General features: G+C 40.4%; 1 protein-coding gene across 2 annotated transcripts in view; it reads right to left on the bottom strand.

Annotated features, from left to right (window-relative positions):
* NECTIN3 (nectin cell adhesion molecule 3) overlaps positions 1–13035 on the bottom strand; it is a 145078-nt gene extending 132043 nt beyond the window's left edge. Inside the window, exon 1 of one of the 2 annotated variants that reach the window (XM_079921962.1) lies at positions 12495–13034. In XM_079921962.1, the coding sequence (XP_079778088.1) occupies positions 12495–12654 (160 nt within the window). In that variant the 5' untranslated portion in view covers positions 12655–13034. Of the gene's footprint in view, positions 1–12494 lie in introns of both variants that reach the window. The other variant, XM_079921961.1, reaches the window with a different exon arrangement.
* Positions 13036–20517: the final 7482 nt, after the last annotated feature.

A 20517-nucleotide genomic window follows, 5' to 3' on the forward strand; every position in this document is an offset into this window, starting at 1 on the left:
AATCTCTCTGTATTTTCACCTATCATTTTCTTTTTCTCTGCCTAGTAGAAAGAAGAGCCCCTCACCATTTCTAAGATTAGCCTCTCTCATCTGTGTTTTTAATGTTTCCACTTACTTTCTGTTCCTGGACCTTGCCATATCAATGTTCTTTTCCCATCCCCCTCCCAAAGACAGAGAAGTCTCATAATAAAAATTAAAAAGCTTTTCTTCAATTTTCTGTAGTGGACAGCCATGGAAAATATATACTCTTGGGCTATGGCAATAACCGTATCTAGTTTCTAAGAGCAGCAATGTCAGTATAATAGGCAAAGCTACACTGTCCAGTGTTTCAAGGGGCAGAAAGCGATGACCTTGACAGACTGCCCCTAGACATTATCTTGGCTATGGTTCTGGATATGTTTCTAGATGCCTAGCCTCCTTTGGTTCTTCATTTCCATACGTGAACCACTCAATATCCTTCAATAAATTTTATTTTAATCAAAGTTAAGTTTGAAGTGTTCGTAATTAAGAACCTTCACTGATGTCTTAGCTCAGGCTGCTATAACAAAATACCACAGACTGGGTGGTTTAAACAACACACATTTATTTCTCACAATTCTGGAGGATAGGAAATCCGAGATCAGCGTGTTAGCATGGTTTGGGTTCTGGTGAGAACTCTCTTCCTGGCTTGCAGATGGCTACCTTCTTGCTGTATCCTCAAAATGGTGGAAGAAGGAAGCTCTGGTGTCTTTCTCTTCTTATAAGGGCACCAATCCCATCATGGGGGCTCTAACCTCATGACCTCATCTAAACCTAATCACCTGCCAAAGAACCCTTTCTAACACCACCAGATTGGTAGTTAGGGCTCTAACATAGGAATATTGGGACAACACATTCAGCCCACAATAACTGATACATTATTCTTCCCCCTCAAATTATTTGCTCATGTTCCTCTTTCCCAAGAGCAGGCCCTACCCTATTACTTCTTCACTATCCCCTCATTAGTTAGTTTTTTGGAATTTGACCCTTTTCCTAACCACTTGTACTAAATTACTAAGTCATCAATGCACTTCTCTTAACTACTAAATGTATTGGTCTATTTATCAAGTAAGAATTTGTTCCCAGATTATTTCTCCCCTCCCTCCTTCCCTCTTATCTAATCAAAGTACCTCAACCTTTTTTTTGTTTGGCTGCGCCAGGTCTTAGCTGCAGCATGCAGGATCTTTTTTAGTTGCGGCACGCGGGCTCTTAGTTGTGGCATGTGGGATCTAGTTCCCTGACCAGGGATTGAACCCGGGCCCCCTGCATTGGGAGCACAGAGTCTCAACCACTGGACCACCAGGGAAATCCCCAAAGTACCTCAACATTTAAAATTTTTTCCAGTCCGCTCCCTACTTCCCCTTCCTTCCTTTCTCTCTTCTCTTCTCCCCCCCCCCCACCTCCTCTCTCCTTTAAACAGCTTATCTAATCCAAATACCTGGATCCTGATAATTCCCAATTCCACATCCTCCCCCACTACCCTCTCAGAACAAATTTCCAACTACAGCTCTAAAATATGCCCCAGAGGCACAATTAAAATGCCTCCAAAAAGTTACCAAATCGATTCATCAATCCTTCTACTATACTTTTCTAGTCATTCAAGAGAGAAACATAAGTTCATATCCAACTCTTCTCTCCTCACCTATGATATCCAAACACCATGTTTGGATGGACAACACTATGGACATTATGGACAACAGCAATGGTTTTCCCTTTCACTTGTCTCTCATATCTCCCGTGTATCTTTTACCTTGCTATCAGAGCTATAAAATATTCTCAAATCACTGACAGACAATAGTTACCTGCCTTCAAAAGCTCCTCACTGCCTCCCACACGAAGTCTAATCTCCTCAGTATCAGCAAAGTATTTAAAATCTATGACTTCCCTCCATAAAGCTCATACTTGAACCACATGGAAACATTAATTCCTTCCGCAGAGTCCTCAGTCCAGTGATCTTTTCAGCCTGGAATGCTCTCTTTTCCACTGACTTCCCTCAGAAATGGAAAACTCTTCCTTCAAGGTTCAGCTAGAAAATTAGGTCTTCTATTAAGTCTTCCTCCATTCCCAGTTAAACTGCTCCTTCTTCTGCAATCTCACAACACTTTATATTTCTAACATGAGAATTCATTTTCCCTTGCGTTATGGATAGCTGTATTTGTAAAGCACTTTACTGCAGTTTAATAAGGATTTCATTTAATTTTCACAGCAACTCGATAAAGGAGCTATTATTTAGTTAAGTGTATAAGGACTGAAACAGGCAGAAAGCTTAAGCAACTGGGTATAAAACACACACACACACACACACACACACACACACACACACACATTTTCTAATTCCAAATCTGCTAACAATTAAATGTTACATTTCTTAAGGGCAAAGACCCCAAGGGTCCTAGCATAGCCCTTTCTGTGTAACAGGTGCTTTATGTTTTAATAAATATTCTCTCCCCTGTTTGAAATAACCCTGTTTTACCTGTCTGAACTCGAATCATTCTTTAAGATATAGCTCAAAAGTTTCAATTCCTCTAATTAGCATTCCCTGACTCTTCCAAGCCTTACTGATCTTCTTAGGCTGTATCATACTACTTGGTATGCTATTACAGATATCTAACACGCAGTTAGTCTTACAAATGGATTTATAAGCTTGGGAGCAGCCATCACATCTTATTCCACTGTGATATCCTCTACACTACCTATCACTTGGTTGGTGCTCTATCTATCATCTGTTCCCTGACTGATGTGCAATAGTCCCCAATCCATCCCCTGCTTCAATCTGTAAACCTTTTATTTTTTGCATTACAGGTATAGATCAACTGTTCTGATTAATTAAAACGTTGTCATATTTTGACAGTAAATATTATTCAACCCACTCTTGAAATTTAAAGCACACAAGTCAAGGAAGTATTTTAATCATTTCATGGGAGAAAAGTCAAGAGTGACTATTTTAGATGACTGTAGAGGGCAGCAAAGCAACAGTAGTATCCTCAAAGAAAAATAATGTATTTTTCTTAGGGAACTTCAGATTTGTTTTTATATTTTAACAGATGCTGTTAGTGTTAAAGCTTTTACAAGAGACTTTTTAACATGTTGTATAAAAGTTTCACCAGCTACTTATATATTTAAACATTTTCACTATCAGTTATAAACATAACAAAAATATATGAAAGCCCAGATCCTTTTATACACATATGGAAAATAAGTTTGATAAACAATGCATGGTTTCAAAATAGCCACCATAATTGCTACCTCTTTTAAAAATCTTTAAATAAAAGTCGACAATGTTTTTCACTGAAAAATGTAAAAATCTATCTTAAATACAGAAAAGAGTGTCAACAGTCTAAACAGTCTTATTTCTTGCTAGGAAAGATGTTTTCATTAGTATTACTAATTCTAGCCCTGATATACCTTCTTTTTGTCATTCAACTGAAAAGACTATACCAGCTTTAAAAGAAAAATAACGAATCTTTGACACTGTACTAGTGTACAACAAACAGAAGGTAACAATTTAAGAAGAGTTTCTTACTGTTATTTCAAAGTTAAAATTTACTCTGGTTTTAATGTGGACTAGGCAAATGAAACTATGTCATCAAAATAATCATATATTTATAACCTCAGAATTGCTTATAGGAATAGGGAAGCTACTATAAAAGTTGATGTTCAATACATCTGCACTATTTGCATATGTTCCTCAAAGTTTTTGTTGGTGGTAATGTTTTACCTCCTTTAAGTTTTACAAGCAGAAATCAGAGATTTGGATTTACAGTAGCTGCTACAGCAATTAATATATGCAGACTCATGGTTTAGTGAAAAATGCTATAACGTTTTAGCCCTGCCCTCAATGAGAAGGATAGAACTGTTAGCTATGTACCTTCTCCCATCTGAATCTCTTCAGTAAAAAATAAATAAATAGAGAGCCTTTTTAAAAATTGTGCATTTAAAATAAAGGAACCAGGGTATCACTAAGCAGATTTAAATAAAAGATAGACTATTGTCTGACTTAGTTAACATTAAATTAAACTTATAACCATGAATGATTATCTCTAATCTAAATCAAATTAGAAGGGAGTTTGGAGTTCATAATGACAAGGACACTTGTGAAATGAAATCTTAATCTACCCCACAGTAGCTATGACTAAATTAGATATCATATTAATAAGTTTTGAAACCCATGGCCTCAGATATTTTAGTAATAACAATCATGTCTATCATGGATAACTCATAGAAAGAGTCACTATATGAAATTCATCTTACCACAGTTTCCCAGTACTAACATTTATTTCATTAATACTTTTGTATTTCCTCTGAAATGAAGCAATTAGAAGAGTCCAGCACGCTCTTAATTATATATAATGTTCTCAAATGCTAAGTTGGAGTCCTAGCTGTGTACACCTATTTTTATATCTGCCTCTTGATTTTTTCATGTCCTTCCCAATAACAGCACTGGTACACTTCCATTACAAAAGAGAATAGCTATCTTAAATAAACCCACTCTATTCCTAAAACTCAGACCCAGAGTGTGATGTGTTATACATAAAGTGAGGTATATCCCACAGAAGCTGCTTAAACTACATATATCCTGGGGTAAATAATACACCGCTAATTTTGCCATACCAAAGAGGAAGAATTGTATTCCTCCTAGGTCAATTTCGCAAATACCTCAGATTCAAAATGGGTAACACAACGGCGAGTAAAGAGACAGAGATAAAGAAAGCAAAAGGAATTTCTGGAAAAAAGAAAAGCCAACAAAGAATTTTCTCACCAAGTAACGTCTTTAAAGCCTATCAACCTTTTCTAGTTAATTAAATAAATGAGTTATATGTATATTTTATATATATATATATTCATTCCTCCCCTATCTTGGAAGGTACAGATAGAAGCAACGTCAACATAATATCAAATATACAAAGCTCTCTAAGGATGTATTTCCTATAGCATGTCCTGTACAACAAAGCTTCTGCAGCATAACAGGTTGTTTAATTACACTGCAAAAGAGAATATTTTACTAAAGAATTTCTTAAACCATTAATAAACTAATGCACATACTGACTTTCCATGATGGTTAGTTTTTCCCATTCCCAAGTGTATTCAACCACAGTTCTTTCTCCCAAAAACATATCTTCTGAGACTAGTGTTCTATTAAACACTTCGGCAAACATTGCTCTAAACTTTTTAGCATGAAAAAATGAACCAATTTGCTCGAGGGACTAAGGATTTGAAAGATAGCTAGCATCAGATAGGAAATGAAGTCAAATCCAGAAAAGTTTTTGTAGTTACTTATTACAGCTATTATTCTGCATTATTATTTTATTTCAACATGGAAGATGAAATCATAAACCGAGTATTCTCTTGATACCATTTTGTTGTATAGCAAATTTGGTCAATTCCTTAAAGTTATTAACAGGGAAAAAAAAGCAAATGTTTGGGAGCAAAACTTACCAACCCCACAACGTCTCTTTGGCACACGATTATTTTGAGCTGAAAACAATCAAGGCCCAAAAGACTCAGGAAGAAACTTTGACCTTCCCCCTAACTGCTTAAAAAAATTTAGATAGTGGGCCTATTCCTGGAATTGAGCTATCACCAGAGATATCTGCAAAAAGTACAGGTTAAGTGTGGTGGGGAAACTCAGCAGGGCCTAGAGATCAGAGTCCACTCTGTGTCCCATAGTCTCTGCAAGGCCCAGCAAAAATTTGTTTACCAAACATTTGCTTTTCCATCTTCATGTGAATTGCCTTTCTCCCCTTTGAAGTCCCAAATCGCCACCCCCAGTACCCTCTTTTGTCTTCAGCGGAAGTTGGTATTTAAGGTGAGGGTTTCTGGCAGTTTTCCTGGGTCTCTTCCATGTATACATGCCCTTAAACTTTTGTTTGATTTTCTCCTGTTAATCTGTCTCATGTCAATGTAACTCTTAGACCAGCCAGAAGAACCTAGAAGGGTAGAGAAAAATTTCTTCCTCCCTGACATGTTAAAACCTATATAGTTTACAGAAAAACTTGTGTTTATCCTGTGATGCATGCTGATGACATACAGTGAAGCCTGAGGCAAGGTTTTTACTGCAAAGAGCACACACCACAAAACAACTTACAATTAAATTACTAGATAATGAATAAAAAGAGTAACTACTTTATAAAGAAGAAAAGCTCACTGTATGAAAGAAGTGGTAAGGCAAGGCTTTACCGAGAAAATTAATTTTAAACTGGGCGCTTCAGAATTTGAGTAGGTAGGAAGAGTAATAACATTTTAGGCCTTATGAGTAAGAGCTAGAGAAGGGCATAACCTACTTAGACCTGCACTGTCCAATATGGTAGCCACCAGCCATACCTGACTACTGAGCACATGAAATATAGCTTATCCAAACAACAATCTGTAAGTGTAAAACACATCAGATTTCAAAGACTTCCTACAAAAATAAAAAAGGTAAAATACCTCAATTCTTTAATATCAACTGCATGCTAAAATGATAACATTTTGGTTATACTGTGTTAAATAAAGTATATTAAGATTAGTTTCACCTGTTTCTTTTATCACTTTTTTAATGTTGCACCATAACTTAAAATTATGTATATAGTTTACATTACTTCTATTGGACAGTGCTGGTTTAGACTAAATTTTATTTTTCTATTAAGCACTTGAAATAAAGAAATTTGAGTGCCCACTACATGCCTAGCACATGAGGGTACAACAGTGAACAAAATAATGACCATATCTGGTCAAATCATATATAAAAATGCTGTAAAAATAGCACCCATCCAGGGAAGAAACAATCATCTGAAGATGTCACTCAAAATACAAATGCCCCAATCATCAGGCTCCACTCCCCACTCTCCACTTGCAAAAAATGTTGATCCAGGAAGTCCATAGCGGGGCCTGGAATGTTCTTTTGAAAAAGATTTCCTAGAAACTAGGATCTGAACCTATCCACGTACCCTACATTTGCTGACCTTGGCTAGCTGAGAATAGTGATTTATAGACAACCCTCTTTTAAAAATTTTACTTCTTCTGAAGAAACCTGAGAGCTTAAAGTAAAGAGCCTCTACTGGTACAATAGCCAACCTATCTAAAAGAGCAAGTTTGATTTTTTTTGTACTTTTTCTGGCAGCACCCTGTGGCACGCAGGATCTTAGCTCCCCCACCAGGGATTGCAACTATGCCCCCAGCACTGGGAGCTCAGAGTCTTAACCACCAGGGGACAGCCAGGGAAGTCCCTTTCTTTTTTTTTTTTAACTATTAAAGTTAAAAGAAAACAAGTAAAGTTAAAAAAAAAGAAGAAACTATTACAACCTCTCCTATCTATAGAGTCACATGTATAATTTACTATCTTACACCTACAAAATAATCGTCAGAAACGCTGAAAAGCATACTATCAACTCTTAGTCATTTAAACCAGTTATGAGCTGGTATGTTTTTACACATGCCTCAAATTCCAGTTTATGAATATCTACTCATAACGCTACAAGGTACTTCCTTCCTACTGATCTTAATTAGCAGAATGAATGTTGGGCAATTAATAGGGTTACAAGAAAAATAACCTCCTTGGATGTTATATTAAAGAGCACATGTAAAAGTCATAATATAAGTATGCAATACAATATCCTTTCCAAAACAACTATAGTACCTGCAATATGGCTGTATCTAGACTTATAGGGGGCAGCCCTCACTAAAATTTTAAATTTTAAATACACAACTTTATTTATGTAAATAATTAAACTATGTCAGAGCCTTACAGAAAAATCATAAGTTTAGGAAAGCATATGGGTGCAAGACAATTTTAGATAAAAATATAAAAGGTAATCAAAAGTATGACATTAATGGTGCTTAGATTTTTAGATCTGAGTTCCTGGTACACAAAATAATTCCATTACTTACTTAAAGGTTATTTGATTTTATCCGACATTTACACAATAGCCATTATTAATCAAATGCCACATCTTTCACAAACCATACAGCCAGTACTGTCAAGTTTATGAGGACTTTAATAGATTACAGAATATGCTATAGCAATAGATTATTAACTCACTAATTTTTTAAGGGGTAAATTACAGAATGCCAAAATACTATTTTTTAACAAGGGTATCACAGCCAGCTTCTCTTCAACAATTTTCAAATAATAGGCAAGAAGCCGTAAGTTCTATTCCTTAACTACACAGATGCAAAATGTGCATCAGTTGCTGAAATCAGTAAATATATATATATATATATATATATATATATATAAAAGCGTGACTAAACAAGGTAAAACGGTAAATACACACACACCCACAAATATGTAATTGCCCAGCTTTTTCCAATTCCTATTTCTGATTCTGTAGCTAAATGCAAAAAGGAAAATTTGGTCTTTTTTGCGTCCTTTTAAATTTGGTTCACTTTCCAATTATATCTGTTTTGAATGCAGAAAGATTCATATGGGCAATATGTATTACAGGCTCCAACCTGAAACTACCAGTAACTTCATAGGGTAGAAGTGAAATCATGACTCCCTCTTCAACTCCACATTTTTCAATATAACCACTAACATTCTGGGTGATCGTATAGAACTGCCCAGTCCTAAAATGCATTCTACATCATTAAGGGATGATTCAACTAGGTTCCATACAACTACACCATTGAGTTAATTTCACTATATCCTAACATTCTGAAAGTTGGTCATCTGATTATTTACCTGAGGTAAATTTAACAAATATTTAAAGAGCACTGACTAGGCTATACACTGAAAGACATAAAGTACAAATACGGCAAGTCAATCAACTTGAAAACTCAATTATTCAAGTCATCAGCGTAGAATTTAAGAATGACAAATATTAGGTTGGTTGGTTTATAATGTGCAATAAAATAAATGCTAAAATTTGAATGTACATTCCATGCATTCTAAGTGTTTTATTTTATTCTTTCATTTAATCCTCTACAGGCAAGAGGACAAGAACTCTATAGGCAAACTGATATTAACCTTTTTTTGAAAAGACGAGAAACCTTAAGTTTACTGAGGTTAAATAACTTGCCAACAATTCACACAGCTAGTAAGTGGCAGTCATTTTTCAGAATAAAACTGTTTATTTAGCATCTAAATCATAAACTGCAGAGAGAGAGCAAACTTATTCCACCTACCACAATGTCTAATCTCAATAAGAAAATCTAACTCAACTGAATTTTTTTAAGCAATTTTTTTTCTCAGTTTACACTAACATCTCTACCTAATGGGTTAGGTATCCTTCTTCTGGGTAACCCACAGTACACCTCATGCAGATCTCTATCATAAATACTGAGCTGTCCTATCCATCTGTTTACGTTATGTCTATCATACTGCTGTAAGCTCCCTGAAGCCAGGACTCTGCCTCATTCATGTTTTGTCCTCAAGTTCCTATCAAGCGTCATGAACATAGGGAGTTCTGAAAGTGCTGTTCAATGTTCAATCATCATATTAGATCTTTTTTCCATCACCTTCTAAATATCCATTTAAGATATAGCCCTGTTGAAAATGGAAAAAGTTGGAACTTAGGTCAAATAGTCTACCTTCTCTTTCATCAATACCGTATCCTAATATTCTCTACTCCTCAAGAAAAAATGTTGGAAGGGAAAGTAAGATAAATCTGATCACCTATGAACTGATTATTGCCATTATAAAGAAATATGGACTTCCATAATTAAATAAATGAGGTTTATATCAAGTCAGATAGTGTTGAAAAATCTAGTTCTCTTGACCTTTACACCTAGGACTTTCTTAGGCTTTAAAAAAAAAACACAAAAAAACCCCAAAAAACCAACCAACCCTGACAGTTGGTTAACCTGTAAAATTCTCATTTTAAAATTTCAGTTCTTCAAATAAGACAGATAATGTACACCCTCAAAACAGCAAATCTGATTAATTTTTTATAGCTTACAGAATATCATGTCTACCAGTTTGACTGCGAGGGTTTTTACAGCAGTAAAATTAACATGACATAAAAATTATCTTGTGCTAATAGATGATATTGCAGAAGTGTAGCATAGTTAAGGCCATGCTAAATGTAAGCATAATATCAAAAATATCAGCAGCAAAAAAATAATAATAATAAATCTGTATGTGGTAAAAAAAAAAGTAAAGCATTCTGATTAACAAATCATATAGTCATCTCTTTAAAGCCTAAAAATCTTCTCAACTCTAAGACTAACAACTCCCACAACATTGTAAATCAACTATACCTCAATTTTAATAAATAAATAAATAAACAACTCAAACATCAGTACGTGCCAAACCTTGTTAAGTAGTACTATGAATATCAGACCAACGAACAGGTTACAAGAAAATTCCGTTTCCATACTTACTAAGTATCCATAAATCAGGACAACTGTGCCATATTCAAAGACTGAATTCTAAAATACAGGTTGATATTAAAAACTTGTCATAAGCGTTCACAAATTAGGGTGTTATAACACTATAAGCCCAAAAAAAGGAAGCTCTTTAAATGAGCAGTGCACAGTGACACAAAACTAGTGTCTGTCTCTACAACTACAAGCTGAGTTGACTCTAAAAACTTTAATTTACACCTCTCTAAATCACAGTCCATTTGCCTATACTACTTGAATTTTTAGGACTCTAACATATCAAATCCCTCCAACAGCATATTATTGAAGAGATTTTTTTTTAAGTCTTTTCTTCTTCCATGTGAAAACCAATGTGTTCCTTCAAAAAGTAATCAACATTTCACTTGCACATTCACTATGAAATTATTACCCGGGTTCAATTTCCTTGTATTAACTGTACATATTACCTTGCTTCAGTCTTCTACGGGGCTTTGCCTAGCTAGATAAAACTTTACTGGAGATACAAATATTCTCTCAGTCCTTAACACAATCTAAGTCAGAACAGTAAACTGTTAACATCCACTCTCACCTTCCTCCCACCTAACTGTAATCCACAACCCTCCTGAATGGAAAAGAAGGTACACAAATTCAATCTAGAATCTCGCATCAATCTAAAGCGGTAACAGCATTAAGACTTATGTAGTGGAACCAAACATCTGGGGAGAGGGACTACAGAAACAATGTAGATTAGTTAACATGCCATCTATCATGCTATACTCTGTAAATCAGAACGTGTCATTACAGTGCTTGAAACGTGACGGTGATTTGGTAGTGGAAATTCTCAGCCTATAAGAGGCACTCAATCTTTTGAAAATTTTGCCTCCCTCATAACCAGCTAGCCTGACACACCTACACGGTACAGGGGTACAGGATTCTCTTTCTTCTAAATCACACCATCCAATAAATCCGCACACATCTCTCCTTGTAGTAAATACTGGTAAAACTCCTGGTTTCATTTAAGATTTCATTAAACACTGATATCCAACGCAGACTTAGGTACCAGTAAAAATGTCTCAGGTAAAACACGCTTTGAGCAAGCCTAAGTTTTCCTTCTGCACTTTCCTCACCAAGTAAGAGTCATCGAATGAATAACGTCCTGCAGTGTTCCGGTATTACCAAAAGACAGAGCCAGTCCCCAAAGACCGGTGGCCTTACTTTCCCACATCGCCGCCTTCCATTAAGGATCACTTAAGTCCACCTCTCTTGCATGAAACGGAGATCTTTCTTTTTCTGTTTCTTAAAGCTATTCTTAACAAGTAGGCTTCTAGTCTCTGATACCTAGGAAGTGAACTTACAAAGAGACTACCTCCCAAATATGACAAAACTATAAGACAACGTGGGAAGAAAGGGAAGAGGCGTGGGGCTTGTTTTGATCGGAACAGCTGGGGCACGGTCAATGCAATCAGGTATTTTACACATACATCGAAGTCCTGAGGACAAATAGCGTTTGCTAAAATAAACACAGTGAGACAGACGTCCCACAAACTGGAAGGCAGCGACGGACTCAATGCAAAGCGATCCAGAGGCTGCCACGGCAGAAAGTGGCCGGAGGACCTAAGAAAACTGTAGGGGATGCTGCAGGGTGGGCTAACATGGTGCTTCTCCAGGGTGGAAGGCGATGAGGTGTGGGAACCCGAAGGCTTCATTCCGTCGAGCTCTGGTCCCTAAAGGTATCCTGGCTCACAGCTCAAGTTTCACCCGGGAAAAAAGGAGGCGGCAAACGTGCATCTCGTCACCTTAGCCCCAGCACATAAGTCCGCGCTCTCGGCTTCCTCCGCGAATAGGCGAGGAAGTAACGGTCCCCGGAGCAAACACGGAGGAGCCACGCGCACGAAGCACTCGGCGTCCGGGCGGAAAGCGCCGTCGCCGAACCCCAGCCCTCAGCGTGGGGAGCGGCGCGGCCGCGAGCGAGGAGAGCGGGCGGCCGGCGCCGCAGTCGCCGGCCCCGGCCCTTCCCCGGCCTCGCCCCAGGCGCGGCGAAAAGTTTCCAGCCAAAGTCCGCGGCACCCGCTCGCGCAGCCAACCGCCGAACACAACCGCTTCCCGCCCGGGAGAGCGGCCCACGCTGGCCCGGCCGCGGCCCCGGGACCCTCGGTCGCGCCTCCCTCAGCCCGCACCGGCCGCCGAGGTTCACCTACCACAGAGCCGGGAGAAGAGCAGCAGCGGGAAGAGCAGCAGCAGCAGCGGCGGTGGCGTCGGGGGCGGCAGCAGGAGCCCGGCCCCGGGGGGAGAAGCGGAGGAAAGTTGTGCTTTGCCGCCTCCGGGACACAGCGGAGCCGGCCCCAGGGTCCGCGCCATCCCCCACCCTCCCCCCGGCCAGCTCGCTCTCCGGCCCCCCGGCTCCCCGGGCCCCGGCGCCTCTGGCTGTGGGCGGCGGCGGCGGCGGAAGGTCCGGTGCGCGCGTCCCTAACTCCCAGTTCTTGAGCCGTCACCGCCGGCTGACACTCTGCCGAGCACTCGCGGCTGCTTCAACTCCGCCGTCGCCGACGCCACTGCAGAGGCTGAGGCGAGAGCCGCCCGCCGCCGCCGCCGGCACCACCACCGCCACTCCCCTCCCCCCACCGGCACCCGCCCGCCTCGAACTCCTGGGAACTCGGAACGCACCACCCCGCCCGCACGGGAGGGGGAGAGGAAGCCGACCCTCAGAGCGCAGGGACTCGCCCGCGCAACTCGCGCTCACGTCTGATCCGGGAGTGAAAGCCCGACTCCTCCCACCCCGCCCTCCTACACACGCCCCTCCCCTTTCAAAAAAACCCAAAATCTCTTTTCTCCTCTTTGATAACGGGGTTTCTCCGAAAGCAGGGCTTTAAAGAGGACAGGAAAATCTGGAATAGGTTAGTAGGCCCCGCCCCTCGCGTTCCTGCTTCGTCCCCCTTCCCAGCGTTTCCAATGGTCTCGCCCACTCCACCCCTTGCTGGTCCACCGCGGCCCCTGCTCAGACCGAGGCGGAGGGCGGTGGGACAGTCCAGCTCGCAGCTAGGCTCCCCCGAGCGGCGCTCTCCCTCTGGCGGGGACCGGACGAGAGGCGGGGGAGGGGAAGGCACGATGGGGCTGTCTTTCCGTTGCCCATGCGAAAGGTTCCTGTCTGGGAAGCTGGACATAGTGTGCCGGACTAGTCATCTCCCTCCTCGCCGAGGGCTGAAAGGAGAGACTTTCTCCTCCTTCCTGCTTCCCGGGACAGCTGAGCTCTCCGAATCCCTCCTTTCTTCCCAGCCCCACTTCCCCCCCAGTCTGCCGAGGCACGTTTGCACAGCCGTTTTTCTTGCCCCTTTCTCTGGGTAGGCAGTTTGGTGAAAGGGTCAACGGAGCCGGGAAAGGAGAGGGGCCCCAGAAGGTTTGCTTTTCTCTCTCTCGCTTCTTTGACCGCCAGGCTGTCCGCTATCCTCCCCCGGCGACTGGCAACAGGAGGCCTGGATTTCCCCGGTCGGAGTGCCTGTAGTGCCGTGGTGTTTTCCTTTGGTTTTGTTTCATTTGCATGTTCGCACGTGTAATTTTATTTTCACTGCCTGTTTTCCTATGAACTGATCGCGGGAAAGCGACCTCGGGAAGTGCTAAACACGTGCCCGTGAGAGGAGCGTCCGTGAACCACCACGACCCTCCTTCACCCCGGCAGCTGCTCGCCTTGACCTCTTTATTTGCCCGCCACGCACAGCCCTGGTGGCTTAACCTTGGAGCCACAGCCATCGGCGGTTCTGCGGGGGTGGTGGACAGTTTCGACTGTCCTGAGGGGGGCTGGAGGCAGAGGACACAGGTTCTCAGTCCTGACACCATTAATTTTATGTTGGTCCTGCCGTCGCCTCCAGAGAGCCACAAATGTGCTCCAATAGGAAGAAAGTCAAACAAGGATTTAGCCGCCTGTCGCAGCTAAACTAATGCTTGTCTGCCGCCAAGATCACGCTGTCCTCCCCCTTCAGTCACTAGGGTCTCCCCGACCTCCATCCACTGACTTACAATGTTTTACTCATCTCCAAGGCTACACACAGTTCTACCCCCTGCCCGCCGCTCTTTTTTCTTTCTTAATTTCCGCCTCCCAACCTCTCTTCCAGCGCTGGGTTAAAATACCTCTTTTCCTCCACCCCTTTTTTTTCTCTCTCGCAGTCTATGCCTGTTGCCTCTGTCGTCCCCTGTAAGCCTGTCTCCTGCAACCACTCCTTTCCATCACCTAGTTTCAGGATGCACTTAAGAAGAAACCTTGTCCTGCGTTGCTCCTAGAGATGCCCTGATGACGATCATAATTGACGAAATGTAGCTATTGTGACATTCCTCAGCTGTGCTGACACCACCGTTTCCCTTGAGAAAATTTCTTTTCCTATTTTCGCATTCCCTAAACCTAATTTCACAGTTAAATTTAGACAGAGCCCACTGCGCAGCGAGGAGCTAATTATCTGTTTAGATAGCACTTTAACACGTTGTTGATACTCAGTTAAATGTTAAACAACCAAAATTTTAATGTCCCTAGCAAATTTCATTACCGTAGCCTTTCCCTGATGGTTCTAGTCTCCAGGAAAAAAGTAATTTAGCCAACATTTGAAAAGGTGCCAAAGGCTTAATATGGGGGCCATAATGCAATTGCTACAGAGACCATGAGGGATTAGCAGGTTTAGTGCTTCTCAAAAGGATGATATGGAGCTTTAAAGAATATATTTCCTCCATATTTTGAGAATTGGATGAGTGGCATGCTATTCTCCTCTGACCTAAAGTGAAGAGTGCATGGAAGAGCAGTATTTATACATGTTATATGAGCATGAAAAGAACACCACGCTGGTGTTTTACGTGCATGCATGCATTATGTTTTAATAATAGTAATTTGTGTTAATGTATCATCTTCAGCCAGAGAAGTCAAAGCAGGAAATTACTATTATCCCTACTTGACAGCCAGAGGAACCTAGGTACAGAAGTTAAGTGCAAACACTACAAGCCATGTGTGGTGGTCTCGCCGCCAGAACCAAGTTCTTGCCTTCCAGTAGACACCACTGACCTCTCAAGATTCCTTTTAAAAAGTTAAAAACAAGTTGACTGAGTTAACTCAAACTTCTACTTTGGAAGTGTCCAGTCTCAAATTACATTCTCCTCAAATGAAGACATACCCACCTCAAGCTTTCCTGTAGGAAATTATTACTAGCTACAGAAAAAGATTTTATATTACGTGGTATAACTCACTTTCTTCAAGGGCCAGAATTATTGTTGTTTTTTTAAAAGGCTTTAACATGAGAGTATAACTGGGTTATACCATTTTCAGGCATCTGCCTTACAGATAAGTTCACCTTGATTGTTTGAGTGACAAATTGGTTGAAGGAAACTTAATCATAGCTAACATTAATATTTCTGGCACCATTGAACCCAAAGTATGCACGTATTTTCCAAGAAAAAAAAATTATCTGAACAAAAAGCAACATAATCCTAATGCCAACAGTGATTTCATTGTTTTGGGTTAAAAGTACTGATGGTGTCCGTCCCACTTTATGACTTAAAGACTGTTGGCCAATTATTGAGTTTCATTAGCTCAACTAAAAAATGAAGGTCGACATCTCAAAAAAGACATAATTATGTACAGTTTTGGGCATTTTACATTTACTCAAATAATCCAAATTAAAGGTTTGAGGCTACTAGAATTTCATAGCTGACTCTAAAAGAAGTATTTTTTAGTAGAGGTGGACTATTATGTATGTACTTCAGCTAGTCCTTTTACCATCAGCAATTTTTTTTATAACCTGCTACGTGAAGAAGTATAGCTTTTCCCTCAGTGGAAGAGATGAGCAATGCTTTGTGGAATGTTTGAATTGGCACTATATTTGACAGTAAGTTGATGTTACCCAGCTAGAATCACAGTCTTTTATAGCAGAACTATGCAAATAGTTAAAAACAAACTGTAAACCCACAAAAAAGTCCACCCACTTTAATCAAATACAGCTATTTCCTACTGAAAAGATCTTCCCCCATATATTCATACTGCTTTCTCCGTCTTATTTCCTTTGGGTCTTTGCTCAAATTGCATTCTATTATTGAGATCATCTATGACTACCCCATATGAAAGAGCTGTCCCCATCTCCAATCCCTATTTCCCACACACACAACTTGCTTTATTATCTCCATCGCACTTACCATGTGACACATTATATCTTTATATATTGTCTGTTTTCCCTTCACTAGAAGGACAGTTCCCCAAAGATGGGCAGGGACCTATTTACTTTTTCACTGTTGAAACCCAACCACCTAGAACCGTATCTGCCATATAGCTCCCAGATTGGATGATTAAATGATAACTGTAGTGACATAGCATACTCCAGTGCATATCTAATGGAAGACAGACTCAACAGAAGAATATTAATTTTTTAAGGTCTTGAGTATATGATCATGTTGAATTTTTCAAGCTGCGAGACGGTTACTCTAACTGACCATGGCTTAACACTCTTGATTTAATTGCTCTTAGTGCTACTTATTAAGCTATCATCTCTCCACTCCATATTCACTCTTAATACTGGGGCTGGGGCTGTGCAAACATATGTCTTCTTTGCCAGTTATTGATAGGTTCGATCAACAGAAGTCATTAGAGGGAGGGTGGTAGGTAGGGGTTGGGGAGAAGACATTTGTTCCATCCTGTTTGCTTCCTGCTATCAGCATCACCTCAGTAGCAATAGCCCTTCTTCCTGTCATCAGCAGTTGGCTCCAGCCTCCCGCTTTTACATTGTAAGAACCAGACTCATCACAACACATCAGAGTCACCAGCACCAGCTAGGCTATGCCTACTTCTCAAAGGCCCATGCCCTAGCCAGCGAGATCTGTCCTCTGAGTTTCTTAGTTCTAATAACCCAAAATTTTCCCTTTGTTTCCCTAGCCTTAAGGTGGTAACGGCTTCCTACGTTACATATCTCTGAATCACCTCAGTGTTCCCCTTTTTGGCATGGAGCCTCCCCTTCATGCCCTGTGTAACAATGCCCTATTATTAAGTTCCCTAGGTGACATAATATAGTTTCTGTTTTCCTGATTGAACTTTGATTGATGCTGTATTTTTCGGTGACTATTTCCCAAAACTTTCCCTTATAACAGTTATTTTTCTGTAAGTCAAACTGTTTAAAATCACAGAGCCCACATCAATCTGTCAATTAATAGAAATAAAAGCAATAAGGCAAATGAGCAAAATTTGTTCTATTTCATTGACAATAATCCAAGTTAAGCAGAGGCCGGTTTGAAAGAAGTAAATTTGGAGGTAATTAGGCTGGTGTGTTAGTCATATATGCGTATGATTTGGGTGTTTTTTGGTTGATGTTCCTGATCTAGATCATGGTAAAGACAAATAGAAATTTGAAATCTTAGGTTGTTTAGATTTATTTTACAGACCTTGATTGCCCTTGAGAATCATTATGAAACTAAAAGATAAGAGGATTACTTGGGGACTTCCCTGGTGGCGCAGTGGTTGAGAGTCCGCCTGACGATGCAGGGGACACGGGTTCGTGCCCTGGTCCGGGAAGATCCCACGTGCCGCGGAGCGGCTGGGCCCATGAACCATGGCCGCTGAGCCTGCCCGTCCGGAGCCTGTGCTCCGCAATAGGAGAGGCCACAACAGTGAGAGGCCTGCGTACCGGAAAAAAAAAAAAAAAGAGGATTACTTGGGAAAAGAAGAATTGAACTTCTCTCTTAAACCTACAATGAGAACATACATCACATAGCTATCTAAAGGCTAACTCTATTTATAATATACAACTCTTTGTAGGGGCACTAGTGTTCCAAAGAATACAGTTTTAGGCACTGATATTCAGGTAGGTTAAATAAAAGGGTAGGGCAATCGAGCAAACATGATTGAGCTCTTATGTGCTGAAGTTTACGTAAGGTGTTGGGAATGGAAAAACTCAAGTCCTGACCCCAAATACCAATAATAGTATTCTTGCAAACAGTGGAGGGATGTACAATATAGCAAAGAGCAGAAGATGAGTCTCAGGTCTGCCTAAAAGAGACTGAGAAACCCTAACAGCAAAGGTAACACTTGAACAGTCATTTATTTTTTTGTCTGTGTTGGGTCTTTGTTGCTGTGCGCAGGCTTTCTCTAGTTGTGGAGAGCGGGAGCTACTCTTCATTGTGGTGTGTGGGCTTCTCACTGTGGTGGCTTCTCTTGCTGCAGAGCACCAGCTCTAGGCACGCAGGCTTCAGTAGTTGTGGCTCACAGGCTCTAGAGCTCAGGCTCAGTAGTTGTGGCGCATGGGCTTAGTTGTTCTGCGGCATGTGGGATTTTCCCGGACGAGGGCTTGAACCCATGTCTCCTGCATTGGCAGGCAGATTCTTAACCACTGCGCCACCAGGGAAGCCCCCCCTTGTTTTTTTTTTAATTGAGGTAAAATTGGTGTATAACATTATATAAGTTTCAGGTGTACCACATTATAATTTGACATCTGTATACACAATAAATTGATCACCACCAAAGATCTAATTACCATCCACCACCATGCTTTTTTTTTTTCAGATTCCATGTATGAGTGAAATCATTTGGTATTTGTCTTTCTCCATCTGATTTATTTCACATAATGTAATACCCTCAAGGTCCCTCCAGTTTGTCACAAATGGCAAGATTTCATTCTTTCTTAATGGCTGAGTAGTATTTGAACAGTTTTAAAGAATAACTAGGAGTTTGCCACATGGATGGCATGAAAGCAGCTGAGGGGATATAAGAATGACAGATGGAAGGTTACAGAGGCATGACAGAGAATGATGAAACCACAAGTATTTCTGTGCTGCCAGAGGGTAACATGCAAAGGGAAGTTAGGGGAAAAGGTAAAAATGAAGTTAGGTAGGTAGGAAGGAATTTTTTTAAACCTTATAAAGAAGTTTGGATTTTATCTGGTATGTCATGTGAACACTTGAAGAACTTCGAGTAGGGGAATGACAAGGTTAGGTTTGCTAGAAAAGTCATAGAACAGTGTAAAGGTGAGGATGGATGGGTTGTCAGGGGATTTAGGAGAGTTAGAAGCAGAAATTTAGTAAGGAAGTTGTAGGGAGAAGAGAGAATGAAAGTGTGAACTTGAGCAGTGATAAAGTGGATGGAAGGGAGAAAATGAATTCAGGGGAATTTTAGTATTTTAGAACAAAATAGTTTCTTCCCCCAGTGGTTTGAATGTGTGCTAAAAGATAGAAACATAGGAAACCGAGGGAAACAGGAGGTAAAAGACACATGAGTAAGAGGATGAAAAGGGATGGAAAGAGAAACACTCAAAAAAAGTAATGAAAATATGGGTAGAAGCAGAGGGATATTAAAAGAAGACAGAAAATGGAGAAGAAAATGGGTGGGCGAAGATCAAATGGCAAAGGTTGAAATAACATAACTGACTTTTTTTTTAATTATTGGGCAAATTTTATAATTTACTTCCACTTTATATTATTCCTTTGATTCTTATGGATGTGTCTCAGGTTGCTGAAACATCCAGTACCATTTCTTTTATATTATCATTAATCAATAAATAATTATTGAATGGAAGGGAGGGAAAAGAGTTGAGTTGTATGAGTTGCCCATTCTTCTTACTTGGTGCCCTGCAGTAAAGCCTGTACTTTCCTTCACCACAACCTGGTGTTAGTAGATTGGCTTTGCTGCATAGTGGGCAAAAATGGTCAGAGAGATACAACGTTACTGGCTTTATAGATAGAGGAAAGGGACAATAAGACAAGGCATTTGGCAGTGCTTGGAAGATGGAAAAGATAAAGACACGGATTCTCCCCTACAGCCTCCAGAAAGGAATGCTCATGCCTTGATTTTAGCCAGACCTGTGCTCTACTCCTGATGTAGAGAACTGAAAGATAATGAATTTGTGTTGCTGTAAACCATTGAGTCTGTGGTAATTTGTTACAGCAATAGTAGAAAACTAATTGTGACATAATGAGAAATACACATTTGTTCTTCTTCTCTCCAGTTCCTGGCACAGAGGTCCTGTAATGCTTGGAATTTCCTGAATGACATGGGTGAGAGGAGTGCTTTTTTTTTTTTTTTAACATCTTTATTGGGGTATAATTGCTTTACAATGGTGTGTTAGTTTCTGCTTTATAACAAAGTGAATCCGTTATACATATACATATGTTCCCATATCTCTTCCCTCTTGAGGAGTGCTTTTTGTTATTTATAATAAGCCCCTTTCAACCATTAGTGTGCTTATGCTAATGAGGTGACTGGGGGATTTGGGC

Source organism: Stenella coeruleoalba (genome assembly GCF_951394435.1).
Source record: "Stenella coeruleoalba genome assembly, chromosome: 5".
Taxonomy (NCBI): domain Eukaryota; kingdom Metazoa; phylum Chordata; class Mammalia; order Artiodactyla; family Delphinidae; genus Stenella; species Stenella coeruleoalba.